We start from the raw sequence: 26,327 nt of genomic DNA on the forward strand, positions 1-26,327 counted from the left end.
ATCTCCAACTAACTACCAGAAAACTGGAAGTAACACTGTGGCTCAAAGTGGTAGAGAGCTAGCCTTGAGCTGAAGAGCTCAGGGGCAGCGTCCAGGCCCAGAGTTCAAACCTCATGACTGACAAAAACCAAAAAACACTGTCCAAAGCCTCTGGAAAGAGAGCAAGAAATAGAAGGAAGAAATGAGCTGAAGCCAACCTGGAACAGCTACCAGGTATAAAATATATCACCTCTCACTAATATTGACCTACATAAGTCAGAAGAAGAGCGTGCGCTAAGCTGTGCTATATGGTTCCATTCACATCTAGTGCCCAAACAGGTAAATCTGAAGTATGGTGATGGAACTCAGGGTAGTGCTTTCCTGGAGGTAGTGACTGAAGGATGACAAAGAAAGCTTTGAGGGTCCTGGTAATATTTTGACATTTGTACTTTCTCAATGAGAATTCATCAGGCTTGACATGGGCTGTGCAATTTGCTGCAGGCACATGATGCTTCAGTAAAAGCTAAAACAGGAGACCTCAAGTTCAAGGCCAGCTTGGGCTACAAAGCAGTCTTCTCTAAAAAATAAAACCCAAATCAGGGCTGGGAATATGGCCTAGTGGTGGAGTGTTTGCCTTGTATACCTGAAGCCCTGGGTTCAATTCCTCAGCACCACATATATAGAAAAAGTCAGAAGTGGCGCTGTGGCTCAAGTGGTAGAGTGACTAGCCTTGAACAAAAAGAAGTCAGGAACAGTGCTTAGACCCTGAGTTCAAGTCCCACGACTGACCAAAAAAAAAATCACACACACAAAAATCAACCATACAAATAAAAAACTACCCAGATGGGGGCAAGAAATGGGGTGGGCAGGGAGGCAGGGGTTAATTGGGTATAAGTTAATTGGATAAAAGAGTCTTACTGACTTTTCTGTCCTGACTGGCTTTGAACTTAGATCCTCAGATCTCAGCTTGCTAAATAACTAGGATTATTGGCAAGGTGGAGCCTGGAAAGACTGGTTTGTTTGTTTGTTTGAGATAGGATCTCACTAATTAGCACAAACTTCTGATTCTTCTCCACCTCCTAAATACTAGGGTTACAACCACTGTGCCTGACTAATCTAGATAATGTCTTTATCCCATTTGTAGATTTAGGGGTGGTAGAGGTTAGATGTGCCAAGCTTAGTATGTATTCTAAGAGTTTTATGAAAGCTAAGAGGGAGTAAAGCTCCCAGGTGTGGCTCATAGCTATAATCCTATCTACTCTGGAGATGGAGATCTAGAGGATCTCAGTTCGAAGTCAACTGGGGCAGAAAAGCCCGCCAGACTCCATCTCCAATTAACTAGTAAAAAGATGAACTGAAGTCTTTGCTCAAGTGCTAGAGTACCAGCTGTGAGCAAGCAAGTATAGCAAGCATTAGGCCCCTGAGTTCAAGTTCCAATACTTACAAACAACCAAATTAAAAAAAAACAAAACTATCAAGTGAAGGGGACAAAGCCAGGTGTGGTGCTGTACACCTTTAATCCCAGCTACTCTGGAAGCAGAAAGAGGAGGATCAGGATCCTGAGGCTAGTAGGCAAAGTTAGTAAGACCTTATAAACAAACAAAAGGCCTAAGTAGGGCTCAAGTGGTAGGAGTACTTGACTAGCAAACTTGAGGCCTTGTCTTCCACACTCTGGGCTGCAAAATAAAAGGGTGGGAGCTAAAAGCTGAGCGTGATGGCCCACACCTATAATCCCAGCACTCATAGGCTGAAGCACAAGAACTAAAAATGTGAAGCCCACTTGGGAAACCTAGATATATCTTGTCTCAAAAATAAAATAAAAAAGGTCTGGGGGATGTTAGCTCACTGGTACAGTGCTTATTTAGCACTGGGTTTAATTCCTAGTGGGGGGGGGGCAGGGGAGAGGGTAGTGGTGATGTCTAAAAATAGCCCAAGATAATTTTGGCTCTTGACCTACAACATCCCATCTCTCCACAGTCAGTCAGCCAAGAGTGAACCGCCTGCAGTATTTTTAATACAGATACAGCTTCTGCATGTTGGAGGAACTGCGTGAGGACTAAGAAGCGAGGTTAGAGGAACAGGGGAGGTTTGGAGGGAAATGGAAAGACCTGCAGGAGACAGTATTCAGGCTTGTTCTGGAAATGACAGAACTTCCTGCAAGGAGCTACTCAGGGAAGAAAGATTTTTTTTTTATTTGTATTTTTTGGCTGGGAGAGAAAACAGTTATGTTTGTAGGTTGCTCAGAAGGAGCAGATAGTGGTGGAATTCTGGGTAACAAGTCCCGTTGAAACAGCAGAACAGAGCCCAAGGTGCAGGTTCTGGGTTTGGGCAGGAGCTGGAAGGTCAAAAGGGTGAATGGGAAGGAATTCAAGAAGGCCTGCCAGGCTGGGTGCCAGTGGCACATACTTATAATCAAGAGATCTGAGGATGCCCAGCCTGAGAAGGAAAAATCTGTGAGTCTCTTATCTGATAAATCACCAAAAAGCTGGAAATGGAGCTGTGGCTTCAGTGGTAGAGTGCCAGACTTGAACAGGAAAAGTGAAGGAACAGTACCCAGGGCCTGAGTTCAAGCCCCTGTACCAGAACAAAAACAACAAAAAGAATGCCTGCCAATCATCAGCTGCACCTGTAAGGCCACTGTTGGCATGCTGACAGGTACTGAGCGGAGAAGAGGCAGTTCGATGAGGCTGGTTTCTGGGGAGCGTGTATCAAAACAAGTTATGTGAATATCCGATATGAAGATGAGTATAATTTCACAGACAACTCCACTATCATTTAGTAAATGGTACCTGTGTAGTTTCCCTAGCTAGTCACTGTAATCTTAATTATCTTAGCTATTGCTCATCTTTAGATAGCTAGTGGGCCCTCATTTCCTTCCAGCAGAATTAAGGTCACCTTCTCCCCAGCCTGCCCTGCTCTGTTATCAGTACCTGGGTGAGGAGGCAGGGTGGAGTAGGGAAAAGATCAAGGACTTGCTACACAGGCAGACTTTGGTGCTCTTGGTCTTGAGCTAGTATTTTTTCTGAGTCTCAGTTTCATCACAGACCATTGGGTTCCAATGTACTGTCACCCCAAGACAGGGTAAAGTCATACAGTGAGGAGTTTTTATGGGGGATCTTGAATGCCAGGTGAGGAATGCGATGGTGGTGGTATGTGTGTGTACTATGGCTTGAACTCTGGGCTTTCCACTCTGGCTTAGCTTTCTGGTTGAAGGGTAGTGCTCTACCGCTTGAGCCATGCCGCCACGTTCTGGCTTTGTGGTGGTTAATTGGAGATAAGAGTTTCACAGACTGTTTTGCCTAGGATGACTTATAACCACAGGCTTCGGATCTCAGCCTTATGAGTAGTTAGGGTTACAGGCTCACATCTGTAACTCTAGCTCTTGGCTTGATCTTCATTTAAATGAGGTATTTCCCAGGCAGTTGTAGGGTCTGAAGGTAGAGCTTTCTTTGAGAAGACCCCTTCTCTACTTCTTCCTTCTGAGTTGGGAGAAGCAGAGGCCTTATTGGCTGTGGGACTTCCAGATCATGATGACCTCATAAAGACCATAGCCTGAGCCTGGGCTGAGAGGAGCCCTAGGTAAGTAAGTTGAGGGGTGGCTCTGGCAAAGTCCCAGGGGTGGGGTCAGTCTCTACAGCCTCCATAGGCAGTTTCCACATTGATCCCCACCCCCTGGGTACAAACCTCCCCCTCTGGCTGTAATTTCAGTTAGAATGTCATACCTTTGGATTAAAACAGAATTTTCGGTTAGCATGTGGATGTCCTAGGGAGAGGTAACACATTGACCTTTCAGGTAGGCAGCTCACAGAGAAAGTTGAGGCTATTGAGTCTTGAGAGTATGGTGGATAGGACTGTGGGAGGGGGAGGAAGGGAAGGGAGAGGGAGAGAAATTCCAGAGAAAGAATAACATGGAATGAAAGCAGAGGAGCCAGGCACTGATGACTCACACCTGCAATTCTAGCTACTCAGAAAGCTGAGATCTGAGGATCATGGGTGAAAGCCAGTGAAAATCTATGAGATTCTTAGCTCCAATTAAACACCAAAGAGCCAGAAGTGGAGCTATAGTTGAAGTGGTAGAGTATCAGCCTTGAGAAGAAAAGCTAAGTACCCAGGCCCTGAGTTCAAACCCCAGTACAGGCACAAAAATAAATAGGTAAGTAGAAGAAAGAAGAAGGAAGGTAGGAAGGAAGGAAGGAAATGAAGGAAGGAAGGAAGAAAGTAAGGAAGGAAGGAATAAGGAAGGAATGAAGGAAGAAGGAAGGAAGGAAGGAAGGAAGAAGGCAGAGGCTAGGGAACCAGATTGTCCTTCCCCTGCCCCCTTTCCCAGAGGGACAAGGTGAGGATGGACAATTTTGGAGGGCCTACTGTGTGAGCTAGGACTGTGAGCATCACCTTATGGGAATTCTCCCTTTCTTAGTGTTAAAATGTCTGCTGGGAGTGGAGAGGCCAAGATCACATGGTAAAAGGCCTGTGACCAGAAATTCTGCCACATGAACGTAATGCCAACTCACAAATAATGTGGTCAGGATCTTGGAGAAAAGGAAATAAAGGTTTCTTCTTCTGCCAGGCAAGATGAAGACTTCAGAAAGAAGCACTGTCCTATAGGGTGGCGGGTTGAAGGGTGGTTTTATAGAAAACCAGGTGTGCGGGCTTGACTGCAGGCTGGATGGTGGCTTTGGGCCTGAATCTCCACAGCTGCATTCCTTTCTGTCTTGATGTCCCTTGATGTCACTCCTTAGGGTGGTCAGCACCTTAAGGAATGTGTTGACCTTGCCAAGAGCTGTAAAGAAATTCTTGAATTCCTTCACTTGAGGAATAGGGTGGAGTAGGAAGAAGAGATACAGGAGAGCAGGAAAGAATGGAGGAAAAGTTGTCTTTTTAAAACTTGTGTTGCTAATAGCATCCTGGTTGGTTATTGAGCTAAAACTATAGTTATGAGCATATTTAGATGTATGTTCCTGTTACAGGCAGAATAACTTTCCAGTTCATATTTGTTTAACTTCAAACCCCTGGAGTTTTGTGTTGTTTTTGCAATTGTTGCCTGTTTAGCTGAGCTTTTTCTTCAGAATAGGGACCTAGGAATGGGTGATTCATACCCTGGGAATATGTGTACTGTAGGCAACAATAAGTTGAGAAGATCTGGTTTGAATTCCACTTTGGCCACTTGCCTGGGTACTTAAAAAAAAATCACTTTATATGGGACTGGGAATGTGGCTTAGTGGTAGAATGCTTGCCATAGGTTCACGTAATCAGTACCAGATAAACAGAAAAGGCCAGAAATGGTGCTGTTGCTCAAGTGGTAAAGTGCTAGCCTGGAGCATAGAGAGGCTAGGGACAGTGCCCAGGCCCTGAGTTCAAGCCCCAGGACTGGCAAAAAAATCACTTTATGTGGGAATACAGGTGGCTCATACCTGTAGTTACACAGAAGGCTGAGATATGAGGATCATGGTTAGAAGCCAGTCTGAGAAGAGACTCTTATCTCCAACTAATCAGCAAAATGCCAGTCAAGTGGTAGAGTGACAGCCATGAGCAAGAAAGCCAGGTGAGAGCATGAGGCCCTGAATGCAAGCTCTGGTACTGGCACATACATAAAAGCTTTCTGTTAGCCAGGTGCTGGTGGCTCATACCTGTACTCCTGGCTACTCAGGAGGCTGAGATCTGAAGATCGTGGTTTGAAGCTAGCCTGGGCAAAAAAGTCTGTGAGACTCTTATCTCCAACAAACTACTCAGAAAAAGCCAGAAGTGGCGCTGTGGCTCAAGTGGTAGAGTGCTAACCTTGAGCACAAAGAGGCTCAAGGACAGCACCTCTGCCCTGAGTTCAAGCTCCAGGACTGGCAAAACATACCAATAAACCAAAGGACTTTCTGCTTACAAGTCCAGCCTAACTGACATAGGGAGACTATCTCAAAACCACAATAAAATATGAAGATAAAAAAGAAACTTTCTGCTCAACTTCATTATTTTTAAGTAACTTCTATCTCTTCATTTGGATTTTTTTTCCATTTACTATGAGGTTTCATCATTTAAATATTTTTATGATAAATGTTCTTTTTATTTGAAAAGTTATATACATAGATGTATTTTTATATTTTCACCTTTTTTAATGTTTTCTTGACAGTTTTGGAGCTTGAACTCGGGGCCTTTGCTTGCTTAGCAGATGCTCTACCACTTGAGCTACCCTTATGGCCCAAATTTCAGGCAGTTTTAAAGGAATATCTTTGTGGTGCTGGAAAATAGTTTGTTGGGAGCTGGCTTAAACATAGCCTCCTGTGTAGCTAAGATTACAGGCGTGAATCACGGGTGACAACTGAGTAGCCGCTATTGAATGGGTGTGGTGGGTAGAGGTATTGGATTGAGGAGGTGGGATGGGAAAGAGAGAAGAAATACTATGGAAGAATACCACAGACTAGGTGAAAGAAGGCAGAGGGGCCAGACACTGGTGGGTTGTGCCTATAATCTTAGGTATTCAGGAGGCTGAGATCTGAAAGCCAGCCTGGATAGGAAAGTCTATGAGACTCTTACCTCCAATAAATCACAAAAAAAGCTGGAAGTGGAGCTGTGGCTCAAGTGTTAGATGGTTAGTCTTTAGCAAAAATGCTTAGAGACAGCTCAAAGGTCCTGAGTTCAAGCTCCAGGACCAGCATACACACACACACACACACACACACACACACACACACACGAGAGGCACAATAACGTCAGTGGAATACACCAGTGATGCAGTGAATGAGCTAGCATATGAGTGAATAGCAAATGAATGAGTGAGGAAATGAGCCAATGAAAAACTAGATAACCAATAAAGAGATAAAGAGTACAATAATACTCCCAAATATCTGTTGGGGGCTGGGAATATGGCCTAGTGGCAAAAAAAGCTTGTCTCGTATACATGAAGCCCTGGGTTCAATTCCTCAGTACCATATATATGGAAAACAGCCAGAAGTGGCGCTGTGGCTCAAGTGGCAAAGTGCTAGCCTTGAGCAAAAAGAAGCCAGGGACAGTGCTCAGGCCCTGAGCCCAAGGCCCAGGACTGGCAAAAAAAAAAAAAAATATATATATATATATATATATAAATAAATATATATAAATATATATAAATATATATATATATATATATATATATATATATATATATATATATATATATCTGTTGGTGTTTGCTGTGTGCCTGGTACTATGGTAGACTTTAGAGGCTGGCAGAGAACAGGTCAGAGGCAGTCAGTCCCAGCTCTTGGGGATCTGCTTGTCTAGTAGGAAGCAAAGTATTGTGTCTAGGGAAGGGGAAGTGAGCAAGGGGCCCTGAGAACTTACAGGTTGAAGGTGAAGCTGCAGGCCTAAGATGGGGAGGGTGCCTGGCCCAGACCTCAGAGGGAAAGGGAATACAGAAAGGGGCTAGAGAGTGAAAGGGGACTAAGGCCAGGCAAAAAAGGGCCTTTTATAATTACTTATGTTTTTGTGCTTGAACTCACTGCTGGGGCCCTTAGCTTTTTTTGCTCAAGGCTAGCACTCTACTACTTGAGCCACAGTTCCATTTATAGCTTTTTTCTGGTTAATTGGAGGTACAAGTTTCATGGACTTTCCTGCCTGGACTGGCTGAGATCTTCTTATCTCAGACTCCTGATTAGCTAGGCTTACAGGCTTGAGCCACTGGTGCCCAGCTAGAAGAACCTTTTAGGTTCTGCTAAGCTTTGGGCCTTGGACTCAGGGCCTGAGCACTGTCCCTGGCTTCTTTTTGCTCAAGGCTAGCACTCTGCCACTTGAGCCACAGGGCCACTTCTACATATGTGGTGCTTGGGAATCGAACCCAGGGCTTCATGTATACGAGGCAAACACTCTTGCCACTAGGCCATATTCCCAGCCCTCCAATTGACCTTTACTCCTCATGTACATAAAGGGGCAATGATGCGTAACTCCCACTGTGGGTGTGTGCACGTAGTGGGCAGCTGCTTAGCAGATGTGCACATCTGGCTTGTAGGCTGCACAGTGGGTGTTGAAGAAGCCACTCATCTGATGCGATTCCTTCTGCATCTTCTCCCAGGGGCCTGCAAATGCTTAGGAACATCACACATCCAGGTGAGTTGTTTCTAGGATCCCTGCAGGGATGGTAACTTGGGTGGTGCTGGAAGGCTGGGGACTTCACCCACACACAGATGACTGGACAAGGTAGGCTCTGTTTGGATGGCTGCTTTGTGCTCTCCAGCATGCAGCAGCCTGCTTCATGCAGAATCAGTCAACTGTGAGGGGCCACAAGCAGATCTGCCGAGGTGGCTTTGAGAAGTCGGTCCTGTGACCATTTGCAGAGTAGTTCTGATAACTTAAAGGGTTGTCTCTGGCCTAGAACATTCCAAGTCTCAAGTCTTAGAGATCTTGTTGGTGAACTTAGATCACTAAGTCACATATAGCTAGTTGAAAGTAGAGTAACTATAAGGAGGCTCCTTCTACCTTAAAATGGGAGAGTTTCCTCATTTGTCCACCTATGTCTTGCAGATGCACTCAGAGCTGGAGATATCTACAGGTTCCCCAACCCCCTCCCACACTATTTTTTTTCTTTTCTTTTTTGGTTGGTTGGTTCTAGTAATGGGGCTTGAACTCAGAGGCTGGATGCTGTCCCTTAGCTATTTCACTCAAGGCCCATGCTCTTATCATATGAGCCTCACGTCTGACTTGTTCTTTTTTTTTTTTTTTTTGAGGCCCTTGCCTGGGCAAGGACCTGGGGGTGGGGGTCCTATCTGAAGCCCATGCCTCCTTCATATATGCATGAATTCCCCCCCTCTTTTTTCCTTCTTGCCTCTCTCTCTCTCTTTCTTTCTTTCTTTCTTTCTTTCTTTCTTTCTTTCTTTCTTTCTTTCTTTCTTTCTTTCTTTCTTTCTTGTGGTTAATTGGAGAAAAGAATCTTGCAGATTTTCCTTCTCAGTCTGGCTTGGGACTGTAATCCTCAGATCTCAGCCTCCTGAGTAGGTAGGATTACAGGTGTGAGAGAGCCACTGGCACTCACAACATCGACGGTTCTCGACTCCCAGTACCCATCTTCAGCAAGGGCCAGGCCCCTTAGTGCATCATGGGAGTGAAGAAGGGTGGTTTGCTAGGATGGGTAGGGGTGGTGGTGAAAGAGTTGGAGAGGCCCCAAGCCAAGGGCATTGCATTTGTTTGGGATGATGAATGAAGGTAAGCAGGGTGTGGTGAGAGAAGAAAATTCCCTGGATACAACTGAAACCAAGACAGGAGCGTGATGGGACTGGAAAGTTCAGTCACCTTACAATGGTCACCAAGTACACACTCTAAGTAATAGCAGGTTTTTTTTTAACTAGTCCTGGGGCTTGAACTCAGGGTCTGGGCATTGTCCCTGAGCTTCTTTTGCTCAAGCTTAGCACTGTAATACTTGAACCACAGAGCTACTTCCAGATTTTTCTGTTTACGTGGTACTGAGGAATTGAACCCAGGGCTTCACACATAGTAGGCAAGTACTCTATCACTAAGCCACATTCCCAGCCCAAGAAGTTCTTTTTTTCTTTTCTTTCTTTTTTTTTTGCACAAGAAGTACTTATTTAAAGACTATGGGGATGAGAAAGTTTCTAACAGGTGCATGCTCTCTCTCTCTCTCTCTCTCTCTCTCTCTCTCTCTCTCTCTCTCTCTCTCTCTCTCTCTCTCTCTTTCTCTCTCCAGGGAGCCCAAAAGTTGACTATTAGAAAGAAGAGGCAGTGGCATTGAGAGACCTTCACACCGGTCATGGCTGTGAGTTCAGGGGCTAGTCCGATCCTCCCTGAAAACTCAACAGTGACACCACCTCTCAGCTGTGAAGCTTCAGGGTTGGGTTCTGGCACCATCCTTGGGCCCAACCCAGATGTACCCCTGGTTCCTATCCCAAGTCCTGGCTTGGCCCATGTTCCAGACCTTCATCCAGCTTCAGAGGAGGCCCCTGGCTGGGAGTCTGATAACACCCCCAGACCTTGTGACAATGGAATCTCAGATCCAGTCTCCCTCCAGATGACCAGGTGCTGCTCTGTGGAAACTGTGGACTGGAATTCGAATCACACCTCCAAGCTTGACCCACAGAGAACCCTCCATCCAGCTTCAAGACCTGTACTGAGTCCTGCGTCTTCTGAGGCCACCAGTCTGAGCCTGGAAAACCTGTCTCGGCCAAACACTGAGGAAGCCTTCAATTTGGCCTCAAACAAGATTTTTGGTTTGGGTCAGAGTAACTCTAATCCTTCCAGGCCAGAATCAAACCCATTTGTAAGGCCCCAATCAAAAGAAGAGCTGGGCCCCTGTGTTTCCAGGCTGGGCTCGCAGGTTCTCCTTCCAGCCTCCAGTACTGCTCAGGATCATGGCTCCAATCAACTGCTCCACGGGAGCTCCAGAAATATCTCCAAGCTGAACCTAAATGTAGCTCCAGATGCACCTGGGACCCTAATCCCAGAGACGAGTCAGACCATCACTATGATGCCACATATCATATCCAGATCTGTTTCCAAAGGAGCCGTCGGTACAACCGGCAGCACAAACTCTGATGGCATCGTCACCGTGGGTTCCAATGGCCAGCCCACAGCCGATGTGAACACAACCGTCATTCAGGCCTCATCTGTCACCTTGATTCCTGGCTCTAGTGACGGTGCCAGCCTGCACTCTAGCTCCCATGGACTCACCTCAACTCTCTCTCCATCTATATGCATGGTCCCACTCCTGGGCTCAAGTGAAACTATGAGCATGGGCTCCACCTTCATGATCACTGACACCTCCACACTGATCCTGAGTAGTCAAGATTATTCCGAGGAAAACAGCATTCGAACCATGCCCCCGGAGAATGGGGGGCCCTGGGGGGCGAGGGAGAGCCCTATGATCTTCCGCAGCCTCCCAGAGGGTGAGCGAGATCAGAGCAAGGATGGCTGGGAAGACCACTGTTCATATTTGTAGGGGAAAGTGGGGGAGCAGGGAGCTAGCTTCAATTCCATTAACCATTAACACGCGGGGGTGGAGGTGGGGGGTGGGGTGCGTGGCGGGGATTCCTCTACTCTGTAATTCTGTAGCTAAGTAGCTAAGTCTATCCATCAGTTCTACCTTCTGTTCAGAATATCTGGTTGTTGTTGTTTTTTTCCTGGTAAATTTCAGTCCCGGTTCCTTAGGCCTAATGCTTGGCCAGTGCAATAGCAAGGCTGCAGGCTCAGTTTACTTCTGTTGAAGGCTTATCTCTGTTAAGATTTTGAGGCCCTTGCCTGGGCAGGGACCTGGGGGATCCTGTCTGGAGCCTATGGTTCCTTCCTATATCCAGGAATTCCCTCCCTCCCTTCCTTTCCTCCCACCCTTTCTCCTTCCTTCCCTCCCTCCCCCCCCCTCCTCCCTCCCTCCCTCCCTTCCTATTTTCTTTAGATCAGAGTGTTGGGTCTTGCTTTGTATCACAGTCTGGTTTGATCTCTCTATCCTCCTGCCTCAGCCTCTTGAGAGTGGAGATTGCAGGTGTGCACCACCACATGCAGATCTTAGTTTACTTTTACTAAGTGCACCTACAGCAGTGTGATCCTACGTTGGTTGTTTTTTTGTTTTGTTTTGTTTTGTGTTTTTTTGACAGTAACTGGGGTTTGAACTCAGGGCCTGGGCACTGTCCCTGAGTTTCTTTTGCTCAAGGCTAGCACTCTACCACTTGAGCCACAGCGCCACTTCCAGCTTTTTCTGTTTATATGGTACTGAGGAATTGAACCAGGGCTTCATGCATGCAACTTGAGCACTCTACCACTAAGCCACGTTCCCAGCTGATCCTAATGTTAGGAACTGATTAAATGTCTTTGAATGATTATAGAAAATGACTTAGAGAGAAGTCAAAAGGACTGTATTAAACCTTTTGATTTCTAAATCATGGGACAGTAGTAGTCCATCACATCTGAATTCTAGTATATTTCTTACAAAAATGACAAAATATAATAATCATAGCAGGAAATTAATATTGACAATCAACTATCATCAAATGCTTAGCCCCCTTTCACACATTACCTGTTTTCCCAGCAATGTCCTCTGTAGCAAAGGATCCAGTTCAGAATCCCTTCTAGTAATTTTCCATCTAGTCTGTTCTATCTCCCTCAGTCCCCAGCCTTTTCCTGACTTTCATGTCCTTGATGCATTTGAAGGTTATGGACCAGCTGCTTAGTGGGCTGTGACTGAGTCTGGGCTCATCTGATGTTTCCTCATGAGCAGATTTTTGGGTCTTGTATTCTTTGCAGGGAATAGCACAGAAAGATGGGAGTTTTGCTCATTGCCTCTTGTCTTGTGCCTGGTGATTTTTATTTGTTCCATGACTAATGTTCACTTTGAATCACCTGACAAAGATGGTTGCTAGGGAAATTCTCCACTGTGCAGTCCCAGTCACTATTTCTCCATTACAATACACATCTTGTGGAACAAGGTGATTTGAAACTATGTATTTTATTCCTCATCAAACTGTCACATGCTTCTATTTATATTAGTGTACTGTTATAGTTTCCTTAATTATTCAATGGACTATAATATATTGCTATTTGTCTCTGTACTCAAATTTGCCTGAATTTGACCAGTGGAATCCCCTTCATGTCCCTTTGACACATCTCATTGCTGTCCCTTGTTTTCTGGCATCAGATGTCTCAGCTCATCCTGAACTTCCCTTGGAATCAACTATTTCTCCAAAGAGCCTTGCTGGTTTTGGTAAAGGATGAAATTTAGATGCCAAGGTCTTGGCACCAGCTGTATTCAGTACTTTCTCTTGGCTCCATCCTCCCATAGCCTCTGGCATTTCTAGCCAAGATGACTATGGAATCCTAGCTCTCTCAGGTTTTAGTGACCTTGACCTTGAAAGGATAGAGATCTGCTCTCCTTTGATGTCCCATTGATACCCTTAAATACAGGGTGTCAAGGATAAATAAAGGGTATTTTCTTGGAGCTGCTCCCTTAAATGTCCATCTCTGGGCCAGTTGCTGTGCCTGGAGGCATGAGATACTCTTATGGGTCAAGTTTGAGCTCCATGCCCACTCTTATTTGAAGAAGAAGGGTGAGCAGGGCTTATCACATTCAGTTTCACCTAGCTATCTGGAGTAGGGAGCCCCCACCCACAGAAAGATGAAGCATTTTCCACCCACATTAAGGTGAGAGATTTGGGGCTGACAAAACATCGATACCTTCTATAACAAATAAGCCTTTGGCTATAAAATTTGGATAGCTATAGAAAGAAGAGAACAGAACATAGCATAGCAGGACACAGTGGCCCTCACTTAGTGTGAAGGTCAGGAGAGGCAGGCAAACAGAGACCGAAAGGAGGGCACCCTAGAGGAACCACAGGGCATGACGGGAATGGCCCAAATGAAGGAAACTACTTGTGTCCAGGCCTTGATGGGGTAATCTTTTTTTTTTTTTTTTTTTTGGCCAGTCCTGGGCCTTGGACTCAGGGCCTGAGCACTGTTCCTGGCTTCTTCCCGCTCAAGGCTAGCACTCTGCCACTTGAGCCACAGCGCCGCTTCTGGCCATTTTCTGTATATGTGGTGCTGGGGAATCGAACCTAGGGCCTCGTGTATCCGAGGCAGGCACTCTTGCCACTAGGCTATATCCCCAGCCCTTGATGGGGTAATCTTGACCAGGACCAGAAGGAGGCCTGTGTGGCCAGAGCCAGGGAGCCAGGGGAGAGCAAGGAGCATAAATCAGAGGAAGTAGCCATGTGGCCATGTGGCCAAGTGGATGGGTAAGAATGAGGCCTTATAACAGATGATACTGGGGCTCCACTGAGGGGCTTTAGGCATGAACTATTTCATATCTCTTTTTTTTGCTGCGGGTGGGGGGAGGGAAGAGACATTTGGGACAATTCTTTATGTCATATGCACAGCTGTTGCACAGAATGAATGTATCATGAAGGTTTGGGATGGATGTTGTAGAGATGGTCAAACATCCCCCCAAGATTTCATAGTAGAATCAGACATGCTGAGTAGTTACACAGCAACACTGCCTTTGCATAGTTTTAGGCTAAGAACAATGGGCAGCCAGGGGCTGGAATTTAGGCCTAGAATCCTAGCTACTCAGGAAGCTAATATCTAAGGATATTTGTTCAAAGCCAGCCTGGGAAGGAAAGCCCATGAAACTTTTTATTTCCAATTAACCATCAAAAAGCCAGGAGTGGAACTGCAGCTCAAGTGAGCACAAGCCTTGAGTGAAAAGGCTAAGGAAGAGCCCAAGGCCCTGAGTTCAAAACCCAGTACTAGCACCCCCCCAAAAAAAAAGAAAAAGAAAAGCAAAGAGAATCGGGAAGAATAAGATTGTTGAAAAGAGGGACTTATTAGAAAAGCATAAGTACATTTCAAAGTATGAGGTGAGCAGTTAAATAAGAGTCAACTGCCCAAAGAGGAACAGCACACCTCAAGGGGAGAGGTGGTTGGTTGGAAAAAGTCCAAATGCCTGATTTGTGCTTTTAAAAGACAGTCTCAGAGGAGTGGTTTTGGGGGTAGAGCACCAACCAATGAGTGAAAGCAAATATTAGATAGTGAGTTCAAGTCCTGATTTTGGACCAAAAAACAAACTTCATTCTGGCTGCTGGGGTAGTGAGGATGAACAGGTGGGGGAGGGGGAGATTATAGCACCCTAAGCACTCATCCTTCACTCCCTTCTCTCCTCACTGACACTGTTGACATGCAGGAGCCTTGGATGATGTGACCTCGTGCCTGATGAAAGTGCCAGAGAAGAGAGAAGATGGCAACCCAATGACTCTGGTATGTCTAGCCCCGAACCTACTTTGCTGGTATGCCACTATATTGGTTAATATATTCCCTCTCAGATAGTGATCTGTACCAGAAAGCTCGGAGGAAGTGCTGCTAATGGTGGGATTTCAGGTTAAGATGTCAGAACTCTTTCTGTCCCATCCTTCCAGAGAAGGAGGAAGGGTTCACAGTCCCTGATATTGACTTCTCCAAATCCTGGCCTCCTGGGATATTCCTCCCTGCCCTGCCACTAAGACTTTTCTCCAATCCTCACCTACCCCAAGTGCTCCTTGTAGAAACTTGTCATTTCTCCTGAGCCAGTGCTGGGATCTGAGGGGTGGGTTGAGGAGCCAGCTGGCTTGCCTGTCTGCTGGAGTGGGTGGTTAGCAGGTGTTATAGGTGCTCCCCTGGATGGCTAGATTCCATGGGGGCTCTCCCCATGTGGTTCTATCTTCTGTTGCTCCTAAGGTCGATGATATTATCAGACTCCAGAAGCACCAAGATTTGCTGGAAGCAGAAGAAGAGAAGAAGATGATAATGAAAAAGATGATGGTGCGAGAGCCACTGGGGTCCCACTGAGGTTCCACTGGGGGTGGCAAGGCAGTAGAGCATCTGAGTCCACTCATTGGTGAGACTGGGAGGAGGGGAGGCAGGAAGAAGACAGGATAAGAGGCAGCTCAAGAGAGCTTGGCAAGTTATTTCCCATGGGGAAGCTCTATCTTCTCATCTCACAAGTGGATGTGATCATGCTTGGTGACTCTGGCTTGTGGGAGGACACAACCCAAAGCTTAGTCCATAGTGAAGCCTGTGCTGCTAGAAAATGCAGTCTTTGCCCAGTATTTACTCCAGGCAAGCAATTTTAGAGGGTTCCCTCATGATTTTGCTCAGCTGCCCACCAGAATGAGCAGGACACCAGTAATCACTGAGCTTTCCAAAGTTAGATTTAGTTCCATGTCCCATATAGAGGAAAAGTCCTTATGTTTCATAATTTCATTTGAGTAGCACTAATTGAGCACCTCCTCTGTGTAGGTGCTAAATCAAAGGTGAGAAGTAATTAGAATGTTTTAAAGGATTCAACTGGACAGCTTTTGAGAGCCATGGATGGTGTTTCTGGATTCAGGCCAGTTCTTTGGTTTGAATGTGTCAGTCACCACAAGGCTGTTATGGGAACGATTCTAGCTGAGCTCTCTACATGGGGATAGGCATAGGGTGCATAGGTTTAAGCTGGGGGTATAGGATGGTGCTGGGCAGTGAGCTGGTGCTCTGGCTTGAGTCAACAGAGGAGTTTTACCTAGGATAAAGGTCTGTGGGGCCCACTCTGAGTGATGAGGGGAGTGTTGGTTCTGGTGCTCAGCAGTCCCTCCTCCTCATTGGCCTTTCCATGGCCCCTCGTCTAGAGGCAGATCCAGGAGGAACCGCTGGATTCCCTCTCCAGCTCCGTCCGACGGCAGGCCATGGAGACTCTGACCAAGCTGAGGTGTCCACAGCTCCCTCCCTGTGCCAGTCCCTCTCCCCTTTCCCTCCAGATGCCCCCTCTCTTCCATGCTTCTCATCTCTACCCCATTCATTGCCCTCTCCCCCTGCAAAACCCTTCTAGGCTGTCCCATCCCACCTCATCCTTCGTAGATCTAACCTCAGTCTTCCCTGGGGCCCATCTCAGGTGCCTTCTGCCCTTGCCTGCATCCTTGGTCCCTCCCTCCCTCCATGCTTTGCTTTTTTTCTCTTCCTAGTCACACCCAGCCCATCCTGGGTGTGCGCGAGAGGGTAGAGATGGTGAACACGTGCGTACAGAGTGTATTCTCACTGCCTTCTGTGCAGGCTATGCAGGAGAAAGATGAGGCCAAGGCAGAGGCCATCCAGGTAAGCCCAGACCTCCTGGTCGGTCCTCAGGCTTGAGCATCCTCTTTCCTCTATCAGGAGAGAGAAAGATCAGGGACCTCAGGCAGAGATCAGGGAGACGAACCGCAAGGGCCCCAGGCAGGCATCTTCAAAACTCTATGGGGTCATCTTGGGAGGAGTTGGCAGAGGGGATCCTTGGTACAGGATGAGGAAAGAGGCTGGATAAGGTGGTTAAAGGAGGATTTCATCTCATTCATTTGCCTTATTAGCAAATAATTAGCTGAGTATGACTCCATACCAGACTCACACTGGTAGCTTTCCAAGTGAGGCTAAGGATGGGGGAGACCAATGTTATCAAAAGATTGTGCAGATGAATAAATGCAGAACTGTACCAATGGTTAGTGCTGCAACCAGGCAGTATTCAGTGCTTGTTTGTTTTGTTGCCAGTCCTGGGCCTTCAACTCAGGGCTTGAGCACTGTCCCTGGCTTCTTTTTGCTCAAGGCTAGCACTCTACCACTTGAGCCACAGCACCACTTCTGGCCTCAGCACTTGTGGTGCTGAGGAATAGAACCCAGGGCCTGGGCTGGGGATATGGCCTAGTGGCAAGAGCGCTTGCCTCATATACTTGAAGCCCTGGGTTCGATTCCCCAGCCCCACATATACAGAAAATGGCCAGAAGTGGCGCTGTGACTCAAGTGGCAGAGTGCTAGCCTTGAGCTCAGGCCCTGAGTCCAAGGCCCAGGACTGGGGAAAAAAAAAAAAAAAAGAACCCAGGGCTTCATGTATTCGAGACAAGCACTTTACCACTAGGCCATATTCCCACCCAGCCCCAGTATTCAGTGATATAAAGAGCCTGTAATGGAAGCATGGCCTAGGCAGGGCCAGCAGCCATGATTCATTCTGGAGTCAAGAACTTAAAGAAGAGTTAGGTATTAAAGAAGGTGGCAAATGGATGAGCATTTGAGGCAAAAAGAACAGCCTGTGGGAGCCAGTGGGCAGAGTAATGACTGCAAGAATGCCAAGAAGGGGCTGGGAATGTGGCTTCATGGTAGAGAGCTTGCCTAGCATGCATGGAGCCCATGGGTTCCATTCCTCAGCACCACATATACAGAAAAGGCTGGAAGTGGCGCTGTGGCTCAAGAGGTAGAGAGCTAGTCTTGAGCAAAAAGAAGTCAAGGACAGTGCTCAGGCCCTGAGTTCAAGCCCCCCAAGGAGGTGGGGGCGGAGAATGCCAAGAAGGCAGTGTGGCCAGGTGCCAGTAGCTCATACTTGTATCCTAGCTACTCAGGAGGCTGCGATCTGAGGATCAAGGTTCAAAGCCAGTATGAGTGGGAAATTCTATGAGACTGGGTCTTGAACTCAGGGCCTGGGCACTGTCCCTGAGTTTTCTGCTCAAGGCTAGAGCTCTACCGCTTTGAGCCATAGCACCACTTCCAGTTTTCTTCTGGTTAATTGGAGACAAGAGTCTCATTGACTATCCTGCCCAGGCGGGCTTTGAACTGCAATCCTCAGATCTTAGCCTCCTGAGTAGCTAGTATTGCAGGCATGAGCCACCAGCACCCCACTTAGGAGATTCTTATCTCCAACTGACCAGTAAAAAGCTGAAGTGGAACTGTGGCTCAAGTGGTAGAGCCACAAAAGGTTGGCAAAAAAGAGCAAAAAAGGCTTAGGGCTAGCACCTAGGCCTGGAGTTCAAGCCCCAGGACACACACACACACACACACACACACACAGACACACACACACACACACACACACACACACACACACACACGGCAAGAAGTGTGGCCAGAGCCCAGGAGGATAAATAAGAGTTCAGGGAAGTAAGATGGAGAGTGACTGGGGTCATACTACGCAGACCTCTGGCCTCTGGGTTCTAGGATTGGTGCCCTGAGAGAAAATCCAAAGGAAAGGCAAGATTCCTTGCTTGAGTAGAAAGAGCAGACAGCTCTCTTGTAGTTTAAAGCCAGGCCGGCAGAGGGAAGTGTTGCCCAGCAATCGGCTGCAGTGGGTGGGAAGGAGGAGGCAATGAGGTTTGCTTAGTGGTTGTGGTGTGGAGTCCTGGCCAGAGACAGCCTGGGAGATAGACTTGGGGATGCAGCAGGAAGAAAGAAGGCAAGGAAGAGACAATCTTCCCAGAGCCGCTCAAACCCACTGCCTAGCCTTGTGTATCTGTCAGCAATTGCAGGACTGTGGTTGTGAAACTCAGGCAGGAACTTAAGGGCTGGCTCCCTTAAGGGTAACTTGGAGAAACCATTTGGGTTTACAAGTAACAATTCAAGGAAGAATCAGAGCAATGTTGAGCCTTTCTTCCTTCCTTCCTTCCTTCCTTCCTTCCTTCCTTCCTTCCTTCCTTCCTTCCTTCCTTCCTTCCTTCCTTTCTTTCTCTCTCTCTCTCTTTCTTTCTTTCTTTCTTTCTTTCTTTCTTTCTTTCTTTCTTTCTTTCTTTCCTTCTTTCTTTCTTTCTCACCTTCCTTCCTTCCTTTCTTTGTTTCTTCCTTTTGTTCTTTCTTTCTTTGCTTTCTCACTTTCTTTCTTCCTTTGCTGGTGCTCTACCACCTAACCACAGCTCCACTTTTTGGTGGTTAATTGGAGATAAACAGTCCCACAGATTTTCCTGCCCATGCTGGCTTTGAACTACAATCCTCAGCTCTCCACCTCCCAAATATTTACAATCAAAGCCACTGGTTCATACTCCCATTCTTTACAACTTGGAAGTTCCTTTTGTTGTGTGATCTTGGCATTGTCTCTGGATTTGTAAAATGTGAAAAACAATTGGAGGGCAAAGTGACATGGTCATAAGTAAATGGCCTTTCACTCTCTGGTCCATAGCAGATGTAGTAAATGCTGGGTTTCTGCTTCCACTATCCCTAGGAAGCCCAGGGTCACCAATCACCAATTTGTTAATGGGGAAACTCTTGACCCACAGAGGGGAAGTAATTTACTTAATAACAGACAGCATGTGATACTCAGAGGTGGGGGGCAGAGAGCATCTCTTTATGGCTGTAAGCGCCCCCTTCTGGCCTATGCCAGGGGTGCTTGGAGGACTGGCAATTGTTCCTGGAGTCCTAACAGTTCTGTCTTCCGCCCATCCACAGATACTCTACCATCAGACTCTGGATGCCCTGCAGACACTGCTCATTGCCCTCTTTATTGAAGACCCCACCCCTTCTGGGCTGAAGAGCATCTTGGAGGTGCAGGGAGAGGGGGGAGGAAGGGCAGAGGGAAGGGAATGCTGCCTCAGAGCAGTGGGAGGCCAGACCCAGGAATGATTTAACTTCAGGATCCCATTCCGGCATCTGCCTCCCTTTCCTCTTATAGGACCGGTTCCGGGCTCCTGTCCCCTTCACTCTTCCTCTGCCCTGCCCCCATACATGGTTGCGCCATGCGGTTACTGCTATTGTCCCATATGCTTTCTCTTCACTTGTCCTTAACTTTCTGCCCCCATGACTCTCCTTCACCTTTCATCTTTCCTCAATGGCCTCCTCCCTCCCTCCAGTCCCTGAGCCCTATTATCTCTCCTGAGCCTGGACAAGAGAAGAAAGGCAGTGGCAAACTGCCTTCATGCCCCCTGTGGCAGCTCCCTGCAGATTAGTGAGGCTGGCCTGTGCGCCTGGAAGCAGGGGCTGTCATGCCACGCTTGCTGTGTCTCTCCTTTGTCCCTGCAGCCTCTGGGGCCCTGGATGAACTCTGGGAAGGCCCACGAACGGGCTCGGGCTGTGAACAGCAATGTCTCTGTGCTGAACCACACACTTCTGACACTGCCTTTCTTTGTGAGTGTCCCTGGGAAGGATGACACCCCGGGACAGGGGCGGGAGGGGGGGGGCGGTCTTCCCAGGTCTGAGGGTCAGGGCCAACTGTCAGGCTCACTAGCTCTGTTCCCCTTGGACACAATATCCTGGGATTGACACACACAGATGTCCTCGGGCTTCCCCACTCTGGGTCTGCTGCTGGGGAGGCTTCTCCTCCGCATTGGGGATCCTGATGAGGAGATTGGCCGGGAGGCGCTGGACGGCATCACTATCCTCTACACTATCCTGGAGCTCCAGAAACGTAAGCCCTCCAGCAGCCATGCGGCTGGGGGTGGGGGGGCGGGGAAGGGGGATGGACCAGGTGGTCAGCAGGCATCACAGGTCAGATGAGGACTAGAAATTGGTAGGAAATCCTCGTCCCTACAGAAGCGGAGATACAAACAAACTTATTCGCATGGCCACAGTCCCTGTATTTAAACTTTCCCTCATCCTTTATCTGTGACTGTCAAGTTACTATGCCCACACACCTGTTCATGCATTCTGGCCTTCATATCTTGTTCCCTTGTCCATCTTCCCCATGAAGGGAGGACAGGGTTGTCTCCATCATCACTGAGTTCCCAGTGTCTATCCCTGGATGTGACACACATAGGCACTCAGTGAATATCTATTTTTAAAAATAATTACTTATTTATTGTCAAAGTGATATACAGAGGGGTTACAGTTTCATACATCAGTGAATATCTATTAAAGAAACCAAGAACAGATCTTTTATTAGAATCTGTGGCTCGAGCCCACAGGTGAGAGAAATATCTTGAGATCTGGCTTCAGGGAGCCACTGACAACAGTGTGTGCCAAGACAGGCACCCACGGGTGTACAGTATTGGCTCTTTTCTTTCTTCATAGTCCCAACTCTGCCAACAACCCTGTTGTTCAATCTCCCCTGGAATCAGTGGCAGAGGGGCCTGCTACAAGACCAGGCCTTGACCTGTCCCCACTGTATAAGCTCAGCAAGTACTTTGCCTCACCTAGACTTCCTAATCTGTAAAAAAAAAAAAAAAAAAAAGGTGGGGGGGGGCTAGGATGTAATTCACAAGGTTTTGAAATATTAAATGAGATGGGCTCTTCTTTTCAGTGCACATAAAGAGACCAGCTCAGCCCATGTCCATGCATTTGGTTTTTTCATCCCTCCAACCTTTTGCAGTCTGTATGGTGCCCCTGTTCTTCTTGATCTCCAGCATTTGGGGCAAAGATTAGATTTCTCCTACTGACCAGAAGCTATTCATGCTACCTAAATGACAAACGAAGGCTTAGTCACATTAATGATCACCCCTAGGCCTAGGAATAGCATTGGCTAAATTAAGGTTGCCAGATTTAGCTAAAAATATAGGACATTCAGCTACATTTGAATTTCAGATAAACAATTTTAGTGCACTGTGTCTCAAATATATTAAGACACCTTCATTGCTTTGTCTGAATTTAAAATATTACTAGGTATACTGGGTTCTAACTGGGAGCCTTAGGCCAAATTGACACTACTAGGTTCTCAAACAGCTGGGTTATCCAGCCACATTTGTGGAGACAGCAGTAAAGTGAGGACTTGGGTCTGGCTCTACCTGACCGGAGAGGTTGATCTCTTCCTTTACCAAGAGCACAGGTGGTCTGGGTCATCATTCGGCCTCAGGGGTTCTTTCTTGTGTCCATATCTTACCTTGATGAGGAGCTAGGCCTGATCACAGGGTTCTGGGGCTGTGCCTGAAACATGTTTCTTTCAACAGAAAATATGGAGCCATTCTGCCAGGTACTATTTTAGGCTTTGGGGACCCAACAGTGAAAAACATATTCATTGAATAATACCTCCTCAGTGGGTTTAACTTCTTGTTGCTAGGAAACAGACAATGGCCAAAAATAAATAATGATACAGTAAAGTTAGATGATAATAAAAACTAAGGGGGGAAAAAAGAACAAGAGCAGATTGCGATTGCCCACAGAGTTAAGGAGGTTACAATTTTTAAAAGCATTGCTCACACCAGGCATCGGTGGCTCACACCTATAATCCTAGCTACTCAAGAGGCTGAGATCTGAGGATCGCAGTTCAAAGCCAGCCTGTGCAGGAAAGCCCATGAGTTTCTTATCTCCAACAAACTACTCAGAAAAAGCCAAAGTGGTATTGTGGCTCAAGTGGTAGTATGCTAGCCTTGCGCACAATGAGGCTCAGGGACAGCACCCAGGCCCTGAGTTCAAGCCCAAAGACTGACAAAAAGAAAGTATTTCCCAGCCAGGTGTAGTGGTGCAGGCTAAAATCTCAGTACTCAGGAAGCAGGAGCTGAAGATTGCAAATTTTAAGCCATCTTGGGTTATATAATGAGTCTGAATAAACAGAAAACAAACCAAACTGAAAAAGCATATTACTGGTCTTAGAATGGAATTCAGTAGTAGACCACTTGCCTAGCATGTGCTAGGCCCTGGATACCAGCCCTAGCATTGCAGAGAGAAAAAATAAGTATATACATTTGCCACCAGAATGGCCAAATGAAATAGATAAACCATATAGTGGTGAATTCTGGAAAAACAGAACTCTTATACACTGCTAGAGAGAACAGGTCTGGTGACTTATCCCCACCCCTAGTGAAAAACAGCCCAACAGTATCTGTGTGTATGCGTGTGTGTGGGGGGGGGGGTAATGGGGTTTGAACTCAGGGCCCTGTGCTTGTTAGGCAGATGCTGTATCACTTAAGCCATATCTCCAGCATTCAGCAGTATCTCCGGAAGTTGAATCACTTATCTGTGACTAAGACATTTTAGTCTTGGGCATACAGCTAGCAGATAGGTAGCTACATTCACCAGCAGACAGGTGGAGAATGTGCACAGAGCTGAGACCAGTCCAGATGAGCATCCAAAGTAGACAGATGTGTACACATGTGCTTACACCATGGGACTGTCAGGAGTACCACTTTGACCACTTTACAATCCACCCTCCTCCCTGCTTTTCTCTAAGAACTCAGCTGACTGGGAAGGGATTCGGTGGGGAAAGGGCCAGATGGGGGACTGGCTCATTTCCAGAAGGATAGCACTGAGAGTGAACAGTGGAATGTGCTATATGCTGCAGGGGGCATGAATCCCACCCATGTAGTGATGAGTAAGAAGATCCCAAGCAGTTGTTGCCTCCCATCGGGGAAGGGCATGAGAGGGGCATCTGGATGCTAATGGTATTGTTTCTTGTCCTGAGAGTAGATCCTTGGGTATATTAATGTAGCTAGCTATGTGGGATTTTCTTGGTGCTGGTATTGGGGCTTGAACTCAGGGCCTGAACACTGTCCCTTAGATTTTTCTTTTTTCTTTTTGCCAGTCCTGGGCCTCAGACTCAGGGCCTGAGCACTGTCCCTGGCTTCTTTTTTTGCTCAAGGCTAACACTCTGCCACTTGAGCCACAGCGCCACTTCTGGCCATTTTCTATATATGTGGTGCTGGGGAATTGAACCCAGGGCTTCATGTATACGAAGCAAGCACTCTTGCCACTAGGCCCAGCCCCTCTCCCCCCCTTAGATTTTTCAATCAGGAATAACACTACTACTTGAGCCACAGCTCCACTTCCAGTTTAGTAAGAGATAAGTGTCTCATGGATTTGCTTTCCCAGGCTGGCTTCAAATCTTGATCCTCAGATTTCGGCCATCTGAGTAGCTAGGATGACAGGCATGAGCTGCCAATGGATGGCTGCAATATAGGATTTGAGTACTTCTGAATCTGTGTTTAATGAAACACCAAACAGCTCTTTTCTGCAGGATCCAGAGACAAGGAAGAGACCAACAAGAAGGAACTGTATGAGAGCAACAGGCGCTTCCTAGGGCCCTACAACCCTGTCAGCCCGTGCCAGAACATTCTCCGTGTCATTGCGGTGACTGACAATGCCCACCAGCCCTGTGCCCTTCTCCCCTCCCCTGTGCCCCAGCTTGTGGCCCATGACTTTGCCCCATGCATTTCTGGGTTCAGGGACCATGTTCCCCTATATTTTTTTCTTTTATTCAAGATGGAAGCTCACTATGTTGCCCAGGCTGGTCTTAAACTCTTGGGCTCAAGTGGTCCACTTGCCTCTGCTTCCTGAGAAGCTAGGACTACAGGCACAGCCTACAACCAGGCGCTGCCTCTCTTTCTGTAGCACACCACTCCCACTGCCCACCCCCCTAAGGCTCTAACCTTCACTGATTGGCAGAATGTGTGGCTTGCCACGTGCCAGTCAGGAGGTATTTGTGCCTCTCTTTGTGGGTCCAGATCTGCTCATCAGTGTCAGGACCTCTGTGCCTTTGTTTCAGGAGTTTGGAGATTTCCTGGGGCCCCAGCAGGTAAAGGACCTACTGCTGGCTGCCCTCGAAGGCCTGAAGGGTGGTTCAGAGACTGGGGGGAAGGACTCTGGAGAGATGATGCAGCTGGCGTCGGAAGTCACACTGAGCTCGGTGCTGGAGTGGTACCGCCACAGGGTGCTAGAGGTGGTAAGGCCTCCCAGGGCCTGTGGACTCCCTCCGCCTGGGGACTTGCTCATCGATTGGGCATACTGCTTGAGCTGGGTGGCATGGAGGGTATAAGACACTTAGAGTTAGGGTGGAGGGGAAGGGCATGAAGGGCACTGGCTCACCCCGGGGAAGCAGTAGGTGCCTCTGTGCCCCTACCTTCCTCCTGTACTGTGCTTCCATCTCCTCTCTCTGTTCAGTCCTCTCTGTCTCTCTAACTTGTGTCATTCCCCTTCTTTTTTAAAAAAATGTTTGTTACTATAAAGGTGATGTATAGAAGGGTTACGATTACATAATATCCCCTTTCTTTCTCTCAACTTTCTGCTCTCCTATGCCTCTCTTGTTTCTACAATGGGCTTTTCTTGTGCCTCTCCTGCTGCATCCAGATCCCAGAAATCATGCAGGGCATCTATACCCAGCTGAGCCACATCCAGGAGCCACGGGCCCGTGAGGTGGCCCTGCTGCCTGTGTCCCTCCTGGCCAGCTCCTTCATGACCGAGGTTGTGGTGGCTCTGCTTATGTGTCCCCTCCCACTGGACAGGTATTAAGTGAAGGGGTCTCACAGCTTCTATACCTCACAGGGTTGAAGCAGACCCGGCCCAGGCTGGGAGCCCCTTCCCCTTCTGCCCAGAGAAGCCCCTTGCTCCTCCATGATCCTTTTGCTGTAGTGTGTGGTAATTTAAGCAACTATTAAGCACTTCTGGAGCCATGCTGGGTCAGTGCTGAGCAACAGCATTTTCTTTAGCTCCCCCCAAAAGTTCCAATATATGGTTGAGGAAGCAGAGACTGGGGGAAGGCAAGAGGGTACAGTGGTCAGATAGTGACCTGCCTGGCTAACCTCAACCTCACAGCCCTCCCCCTCCTTTGAATAATTAAAATAAAAGTGAGGGCTGGAGGCATGATTCCAGTGGTAGAGCACCTGCCTAGCAAGCATAAAGCCTGGAGTTCAAAAACTAATATCACAGAGAAGCAAGCAAGCAAGTAAGCAAGCCAGGCACCAGTGGCTCATGCCTGTAATCCTAGTTACCCAGAAGGCTGAGATCTGAGGATCAAGTTTCAAAGCCAGCCCAGGCAGAAAAGTCTGTGAGATTCTTATCTCCAATTAACCGCCAGAAAACCAGAAGTGGCGCTGTGGCTTAAATGGTAGAGAGCTAGCCTTGAGCTGAAGAGCTCAGGGACAGCACCCAGACCCAGAGTTCAAGCTTCAGGACTGACCAAAAAAAAAAAAAAAAAAAAAAAAGGAAGGAAGGAAGAAAGAGGAAGGAAAGCTGGGCACTGGTGGCTTATGCCTGTAATCTTGGCTACTCAGGAGACACAGATCTGAGGATCAAGGTTCAAAATTAGTCTGGGCAAGACTCTCTGTGTGACTCTATCTCCAACTAACCACCAAAATGTTGGAAATGGGGCCGTGGCTCAGTAGTAAAGGGCTAGCTAGCACTGAATAAGAAAGCTAAGGGTCAGTGTTCAGGCCCTGAATTGAAGCTCCATTACCTGCGTGCGTACAGGCAAGCATGCGCACACTCGTGCACACACACACACTCACATGCATGCATGCATT

At 47.4% G+C, this 26,327-nt stretch overlaps 1 protein-coding gene across 1 annotated transcript in view; it reads left to right on the forward strand.

Annotated features, from left to right (window-relative positions):
• The first annotated feature begins 9,647 nt into the window (after window positions 1–9,647).
• The window catches only part of Mroh7 (maestro heat like repeat family member 7), a 35,100-nt gene continuing 18,420 nt past the window's right edge, over window positions 9,648–26,327 (forward strand). Inside the window, exons 1-11 of the mRNA XM_048351395.1 lie at window positions 9,648–10,835; window positions 14,615–14,688; window positions 15,145–15,228; window positions 16,074–16,153; window positions 16,407–16,536; window positions 19,615–19,710; window positions 20,185–20,289; window positions 20,434–20,569; window positions 24,047–24,159; window positions 24,575–24,751; window positions 25,156–25,310. Of these exons, the coding sequence (XP_048207352.1) occupies window positions 9,704–10,835; window positions 14,615–14,688; window positions 15,145–15,228; window positions 16,074–16,153; window positions 16,407–16,536; window positions 19,615–19,710; window positions 20,185–20,289; window positions 20,434–20,569; window positions 24,047–24,159; window positions 24,575–24,751; window positions 25,156–25,310 (2,282 nt within the window). The 5' untranslated portion in view covers window positions 9,648–9,703. The remainder of the gene's footprint in view (window positions 10,836–14,614; window positions 14,689–15,144; window positions 15,229–16,073; window positions 16,154–16,406; window positions 16,537–19,614; window positions 19,711–20,184; window positions 20,290–20,433; window positions 20,570–24,046; window positions 24,160–24,574; window positions 24,752–25,155; window positions 25,311–26,327) is intronic.

This window comes from Perognathus longimembris, chromosome 7 (assembly GCF_023159225.1).
Source record: "Perognathus longimembris pacificus isolate PPM17 chromosome 7, ASM2315922v1, whole genome shotgun sequence".
In the NCBI taxonomy this organism is placed as follows: domain Eukaryota; kingdom Metazoa; phylum Chordata; class Mammalia; order Rodentia; family Heteromyidae; genus Perognathus; species Perognathus longimembris.